This window comes from Pelodiscus sinensis, chromosome 3 (assembly GCF_052426305.1).
Source record: "Pelodiscus sinensis isolate ZL-2025 chromosome 3, ASM5242630v1, whole genome shotgun sequence".
Taxonomy (NCBI): Eukaryota; Metazoa; Chordata; order Testudines; family Trionychidae; genus Pelodiscus; species Pelodiscus sinensis.
The window spans coordinates 155,377,525-155,385,385 of record NC_143054.1 but is presented as its reverse complement, the minus strand read 5'-3'; the positions used below and the strand labels follow the sequence as shown (position 1 = coordinate 155,385,385).

Sequence of the window (7,861 nt, the reverse complement as noted above, 5' to 3'; positions counted from 1 at the left end):
TCTCCCAGCCCCAAAATGTACAGCAGTTTTTAAATTGACATAACCTCAGAACCTCCTTTTTCAATGTATCTGGTACAACCATCTGATTCTTATACTCATCACCAATCATCATTCTCATTTAGAATTAAACTGGCCTTAATCCAGTTGCAATTGATTAAATAAACTAAACTGATTTAAGGCCACTTTAATCCTGAATGGACTGGCCATATGAATTTAACTAATTGACTTTAAATTCACACTTTTATTTAATTTGGATTAATTTTCTTGAGTGTACCCTTGTAGAGAGACCCTAAAATACTTCATTAGATATGATACAGGCTATTTTGTGAGGACCTTTTCTCTGCCCTTGATCAACACTTTTTTTCTGTTACTGGAATGCTTGCAAAGTTGCAGCTAATACAGGGAAGTTCAGAAGCTTTAAAAGGAAAGAGGTTTGATGAAACCAGACCTGAGTCTGGGGAAATAAACTGTTGAATCCCCCCCCCATGGGGCTGAAGAAACTGTAGAGTTGGGAAAAAGCTTGTTTTGATTTAAATGACATTTACACAGTGAATGCTATTTTATTTAAAACTCAAGAAGTTGTTTTATTCAACTTAGAAGAGTTTGGATAGAACCCACCTCACCATGAGTGTGCCCTTTATCCCACCTTCTGGCAGGTCAGCCTGTGTATTGGCTATCTCTCTGCTGCCAGGGTGGGCAGGTGGACTTGAACACACCACCCTGCTCTCTCCTGGTTGTGCACCCTGTCCCATGGGCCACACTGGGACCTGTCCCACCTTCAGGGCATCCTTTATCCCTCCTCTGTCTGGGTGAGCAGGACTTGAACACACCTCCCCCTGACAAATGCCCTAAGCTATGCAGGAACCTGCCCCACCATCTCACCTTCAGCACACTCTTTATCCCATGTCTTGCCTGGGTTAGCTGGACTTGAACCAGCCATACTACCCTGCTTAGGCAAACACCCTATCCCCTAGGCCATGCCAGAAGTCAACCCCACTAACGCACTCTTGATTCTGCCTCTGCCTGCATGGGGTACCCCAGCCCTAGGGCCAGCTTTAGGAAGAGCGGGACCCAATTCAAACAATTTCAATGGGGCCCCACAGCAATTGTGGCTGAGCAAAAAAAAAAAAAGCCACACAGCACAAAAACCGCACACACACCCCCTCCCATGGCACAGGAAAACCCTCCAGTAAACTCACACCTCCTGTAACTCAGGCAGCTGACGCACTCCTCCTCCGGGGCCAGCAGATATGTATAATTTTTGGTGATGCCCCATTAGCCACGCACCCCTGACCCCCATTAGCCAGGCCTCTGGAGGTAACACGCTCGGGGCAAGATGGACACATGACCAGAAGTAAAAGGTGTCATGTCACCCCTGTAGAAGGACTTTTCCCACCATCCTCCTACCAACAGGGATTAGTTTGGCCCCCACCAACCCCCCCTCATGCAACTATCCTACAATTGCATTAACCTAATGTGTGTGACATTAACTCGGGGGCAGAGACACTGGGGGAAGTGTTCCCTCTAAGGTTATGTCTACACTCACGGCTTCTTAAGTAAGTACGGCCATTCTTGCGCAAGAACCCACAGAGCAGCCACACTGCCTGCCTGCTCTTGCACAAGGAAATTTACAGTATGGCATGGTAAGAGAGGGCATCTTGCGCAAGAGCTACGCTCTTTTCTAACAGGTGTAAGCTCTCTTGCGCAAGAGGACAGTGTGGATGCTCGGCAGGGATTTCTTGTGCAAAAAACCCCTATGGCTAAAATGACCGTCGGAGCTTTCTTGCTCAAGAGAGCATCCACGCTGCCATGGATGCTCTTACGCAAAAGCACAGCTCGCACATGGCAGTGTGGACATGTTCTTATGCAAGACTTCTTGCACAAGAACCCTTGCGCAAGATGTTCCTGCACAAGAAGCCACCAGTGTAGACATAGCCTAAGAGTTTCCTTCCATGAATGGATTTGTGTTTTGCACCTGTACTGAGTTCATGTGGCTTGTTTGGATGTGCCACTGTGGCACCCAAGTTATTAATAAATGTTATAAACCTTTACCTTTTCTCTGCTGCCATGTCTCCTCCCCTTGCTCCATCAGCTCCCCTGTTGCCTGCTGCCCCCCAACTCCTCACCCTCCTCTGCTGTCCTGATTCCTGCCCTTCTCACTGCCCTCAGCCCTCCTGTGACCTGCACCCCTCCACCAGCCCTTCTCTCCCCCCATGCCCACTCCTCCAGTAGCCCCACTCTGATCATGTGACCTACCCCTCCTCATCCCCTCTTCTAACACCTCCCTCTACACACCTGCCCTGCCTCTCTCCACTGGTGCTGGTCCTTCCCGTACAGGTTTCTGCCCTTCTGCTTCACCCCAGAATACCCTGGCACCTGCACCTTTCCTTAGCCCTGCACCCTCCTGGTGCCTCCTGCTTCCCTCACTACCCCTGCCCCCTTTGCCCTCTTTTTCCCTGATGCCCACCACCTCATCACTCTCTGCCCCATTCCTCTCCTGCCCCTCTGTGCCCTCACATATGGCTTGCTCCACCCCCACCTTTCTCATGCCCACCCCTTCTTTGAAGCCTTCTCCCAGCACCTCCCTCTCCCCCTTCTAGTCCCCAATGCCCTTCCCCTCTTCTCTCCTCTCCCAGCATCACTCTGTCCCCCCTCCCACTGACACCTCCCCTCCTGCCCTTTTCCTCATTGTCTGCACTTGGCCCCCTGGCATTTGTCTCTCCTCTACCCTGTCTCTTGGTGCCTTCCCTCTTTTTTCCCTCTCTTCACAAGCCCCTTCCTCTCTCCTCTTCCCCTCCCCATAAGCCCCTTCCTATCACTTCACCCCTCCCCCATCTGCACAAGCCCGTTCTCGTTCCCTCTAGTTTTCCCCCTCCCCTACCTTCTGCCTTCCACTTTGCGGTGCCCGAGTCTGCGCTCAGGCCCCAGACTTCAACCCCGGAATGAGGCCACGCGATGGAACGTGCCTCCGAGGAGCTTTAAAGTCCCAGGCCGTACCCCACGTCACGCTCACCTGCAAACGCTGTGCATGGCAGCAGCGCACGCCGCACTGAGAGCAGCACACGGCAGGGACGGGACAGGACCAACGGGGATGCTCTGGGAGGGGGTGGATAAACGTGCAGGGGGTCTGAGGCCCGCTCCAGGCAGAGACCCAGCTCCACATATTGCTGGAGCAGGGCCCCCGGCTCTGAATATTCACTCACCGCCCCTGGTGCCCAGCACACTTCCAGGTTCACAGCACACGGTCCCATTCGGGGGAATCTGCCTAAGGGAGGTCCTGCCTAGCCCCTACGACATGCCAGGACCTGCCCCACCACCTCACCTTCAGAGCACCCCTTCATCCTGCCTTTTCCCAGAGCAGTTTGTGTATTGGCTATCGCTCTGCTCCCAGAGGGGGTAAGGCAGGACTAGAAGCTGCCAGCCGCCGGTGAACACCCTAGGGCACAGCAGAACCACCTCACTTTCAGTGTGCCCTTTATCCCACCTCTATCTGGGTTAGCAAGGCTTGAACCCTCCCCTCCCCAGGAGAGCGCCCTATCCCACAGAACACCCCCCCCCCCGGCTTCAGGGCACCCTTTATCCCGCCTTCCGCCTGCGCATTGCGCAGCGCTTAGCTGCCAGAACGGGACTACAACTCTCCGCGCTGCTCTCCCCAGGCGCTGGGTCCCACACCTCCCCTTCAGGGCGCCCGGCGGCGAGCGGGGAGAGCCGGGCTGGCGCTCCCCAGGCGAGGGGACTTGGCAACCGCAGCGAGCAGGCGGCACCTTTTAGTTTGTGTTTAACTAACCCCCTCGTTTGTGTGGGGTTCCCCTTTGTGAAATGAAATGCCCCAGTGCGGGGCCCCCGGGGTGTTTCCCCGCCACGGGGATGCGACATTTGATTCCATCATGATTATACTCCCGCCCCGGACAGCTCAGGCCAGGTCCCAGCTGTGGCCAGAGGCCTCCCGCGCGCTGGGTCCCAGCATGCTGCTCTGGGCGTGCACATGGCCAGGCGTAGCCATGGCAACCGACGCTCATAGCTACCCCTGCAGCGCGCCCGCCGCGCCACTCTGCACCCTAGTCTAGCCAAAGCTGGACGCGCAGCGCCGCCCCCTGGGGCCGAGGAGTAGCGCAGAACCCACGCGCCCGGAGAACCAGTTTCCGAGGGCAGCTTATGGCTGTAACACCAAACGGGACGCGTGGGGAAGGCCCGGCTGCCCGGCCCCGGAAGTGACGAAGGAGGCGGTGCCCAGCCCCGTGGCAGCAGCTCCCGCGGGATTCGGGCGGCTCGGGGTAGGGGCGGAGCCGTCTCAGCCTCCCTGAGCAGCAGTTCGAGCTGCCCCCTCCCTCACTTCCTTTCTGGCTGGCCAGGGAGCCGGTGGCAGCGTGGCCATGGCGCTGAGCCTGACGGTGAACGCGGAGCTTCCCCCGCTCGGTAAGCGCGGCCCGGGCCCAGCCTCGCTGCCCACGGGGCGGAGGCTGCCATGTTGCATCATGCGGCGTCGCGCGCCGGCCGGCTCCTCCAAGTGCGCCGCCGCCTGGCCCCGCGGGGGGGGGGGGAGGCGGACAGCCGGGCTGACAGGGAGCGGACAGACTGACCCTTTGCAGGTCTCTGCGGAGCTTGGCAGCTCCTGGGCCCCTGGGGCTCGGCCCCTTTCCTCCTCCGCGGCCTCCTTCGTCCTGCCCTGACTGCGCCCCGGTGCGGGGTTGTCGCGGGCGGGACTGACCCGGGACCGGGGAGAGAGGGGTAAAAGGGAAGCGCCGAGCGGGTCATTTCGAAGTCTCCTTGGCACACGGAGCCGCGTCCTTCGGCCAAAGTTGCCCCTTCGTTCAGGGGCTCGGCCGTGCCTTATTCGGGACATGGTGCTGAAGCGGGTTGTGCTCTGTCATTGGGGGACTCCGCACCCTCAGTGGATCTTGTTCCCTGCTTGCGGGAAAAGTGACTGAAATACTACTACTACTACCAGCTTTGGGGAGCGACACGTCATCTGCATGGCTTGCCGGGTCTAATCTTGTAGTAAGAGAAAACTGGGTGTAGCAGACAGCGATCTGAGAAAGATCTGGAGCTGATTATAGATTGAATTATGATCTTTTTCAAATGTGGCGTCCTAATGGTAAATGGAGAAAGACAGACTAAACGCGCACACAGCAATAATCAGCTAGGGAGATGCTCCCTCATTTTTGCTGATGTATTTTATCTCTGACTTGCAACAACCTGGCTAATGTGCTAACCTCTCTTCTGGTGGTTTCTGTTCAATAGTCTGCTGGCTCTATAGCTGCTTTTAATATTTAATGGAAATATTGGTGCATTTAGTGAATTAAAGGTTATATTTATACTTGGGTTTCTTAAGTTGCTTAACATGTTGTAAACCAAAGTCTTGAAGTGGCTTCAGTAAATTTTTAATTTGATTGCTAGTTGTTTTATACACAGATGCCTTTTTATGTATACAAATAATCGTATGTGCAGAAGTAGAGACTGCTTTTGCAAAATTCCTTGCTTTTTTGCTGCCTGTGTATAGTAGTGGTGTAGCTATGTTGATCCAAGGATATAGAGACACAAGGTGGATGAGGTAATATCTTTTATTGGATCAACTTCTGTTGGTGAGAGACACAAATTTTCTTTCTTACACAGTGCTATTTTTCAGGTCTGGTAGATGTACTCAGCAATCTGTTCCAGCCTGTTTTAGCCGTAACACTAATAACTTTTCTCAGACCAAAAGAGCCCTTGTGCAAGCGTGAAAGCTTCTCTTACTTGCCAACATAGGTTGGTGCAGGAAAAGATACTACCTCATTCACCTTGTCTCCCTAGTGACTGTTCACTTCAAGATCCAATTCAATATTGCATGGTACATTATCTTTGCTGCTCCAATTATCTCGTATGGCTCATCTTGCTATGGCTGCTTTGTCTCGATACGCAGTCTTACCATTGTGATGCAAGAAACTTCTCCACAACTCCTGCTGTCTGGGAACAGCCTTTCATACTTCTACGCTGATATTCTCTATCTCATTGCAAATCACCTCTGAAGATGTGCGTTCTTGCCTTGTCGCTGTTATTCTTCGTGCTTTTTGTAAATTGTAATTATTCAACTCTGAAAAATGTTTTGGGATGCATTTTTTTAATTAGATGATTAAAAATATTTATGGCTGCATATTTACGCAAAATCCGGCAGAATAAAATGGTTGAGAGACTTTTCACTATACTAAACGTTTTCTAATAATGTCTGAAGAGAAGGGCAGAGTCATCTACTAGATAGCCCTCTTCTGCAGTGCTCTGAGTTCTTATTCCTGGCTCTGTCTCGTTCCTTGGGCATGCCACATCGCCTCTCTGAGCTTCCGTTTCCTCATATGCAAAATGGGGATAATGATACTGATTTTATTTGTAAAGCACGTTGAGAGATGCTGATTAGAAAGTAGTGATTTTTCTACACATGTCTATGAACCACAATGGGTTCAAGAGCTGTGCATAAGATCTCAAAAGAGGTCTGCCTATCACTTGAAATACTTTAGGGGTCTCCAAATGTAAAAGGTTGAAATGATTGCTCTACAGAGTTGGGTGATGGTGATATTATTATTATTATTATTATTATTTATTAAGGACATCATGCAAAATTATAATTAGTTGGGGACTTATTTTGTATTTGACAGTTACTACTGAGTTGTACTTTGAGTATGGATTTTAGATTACAGGATTCTCACTAGGAAATTAGATCAGTGTAACTATGCTACGTTGGTCTATGAAAAATCCATTCCCAAGAGTGATTAAATTAAATTGACCTAACTTTGTTTAGACAGCTCTAGGTACTGTCTCAGGGAAGTGGAATATGTACGCTGTTGGGGAGAACTAGGGATGTTAGCGTACAATTGAATACTTGTGTAACTGCATAAAAAAATTGAGTTATACGCCTATTTGATAATCCCTGGAGGCAGGGCCTGCAGCTAAGGCACTCCCAGTGAACTCCCTGCCACACTGCACTGCTGCCTCTGTATCAGAAGTAGCAGCGTGGGGTGGCATGCAGTAGTGGATCCATGAGGGGAGCCGGTTTAAAAATCGGCTCCCTGTACAGACTGGCTCCCATCTACTGCCCTGCACTGCTGCCTCTGTATCGGAGGCAGCAGCAGCCTAGGGATGAAAGCGACTAGTTGACTATCCAGTAAGCATGAGTTTATCGGCTAGTCAACTAGTGATGTGATGAGTCACTTCTCCTACTCCCCTCTGCTGCCTCCTATCAGAAAGAGTCAGCAAGGGTGGGGGGAGCTGGTGCTGGGGGGAGCTAGCTTAAAAACTGGTTCCCCCCAGCACTGTCTCCGCTGGGGGCAGGGGTGATAGAGGCACAGCGGGAAATGGTGCGAGCGGAGACGGAAGAAGTCTCCACTTGTGCCACCTCTGCTGCAGTTCTGTTTTTGAAATGTAGAAGAGCCCCAGCAGGCAGCAAGTAGCAATGAGGGCGGGGAATGCTTATAGTCAACAGGATTAACCAATAAGCCCAGGCTTATTGTTTAATTGTGTAGTCTAGACACTGACATCCTTAAGGAGAACCCCTCCCATTGGTGTAGGTATTGTGTAAGCTGAAGTGCTACTGTGTTGCTGCAGTGTTTTAAATATAGACCCTATGGTGTGGATACAATTGAAACACAGTGAACATTACAAATATAATACTTATTTAAGGGAAAACTTTTCCTACTTATTCATAGTTTATGAACTATGAAACGTGCTAACTATTAATGTAATTTGTTAATTACACAATTCAGCACATATGTAATGTTTTAATCTTCAAAGCATTGTGCAAGCATTAATTCTTGCCTCTCGCACAAAGATGCTGCAAGTAATAGTACCTCATTTTTATAGATGGAAAACTGAGATGAGAGTCAAGTGTCAAACT

General features: G+C 51.0%; 1 protein-coding gene across 4 annotated transcripts in view; it reads left to right on the top strand.

Annotated features, from left to right (window-relative positions):
• The first annotated feature begins 4,226 nt into the window (after window positions 1-4,226).
• The window catches only part of EPRS1 (glutamyl-prolyl-tRNA synthetase 1), a 66,089-nt gene continuing 62,454 nt past the window's right edge, over window positions 4,227-7,861 (top strand). For 2 of the 4 annotated variants that reach the window (XM_075925214.2, XM_075925215.2), the window contains exon 1: window positions 4,228-4,416. In XM_075925214.2, coding sequence (XP_075781329.2) covers window positions 4,374-4,416 — 43 coding nt within the window. In that variant the 5' untranslated portion in view covers window positions 4,228-4,373. Of the gene's footprint in view, window positions 4,417-7,861 lie in introns of all 4 variants that reach the window. The other 2 variants (XM_075925213.2, XM_075925216.2) reach the window with 2 other exon arrangements.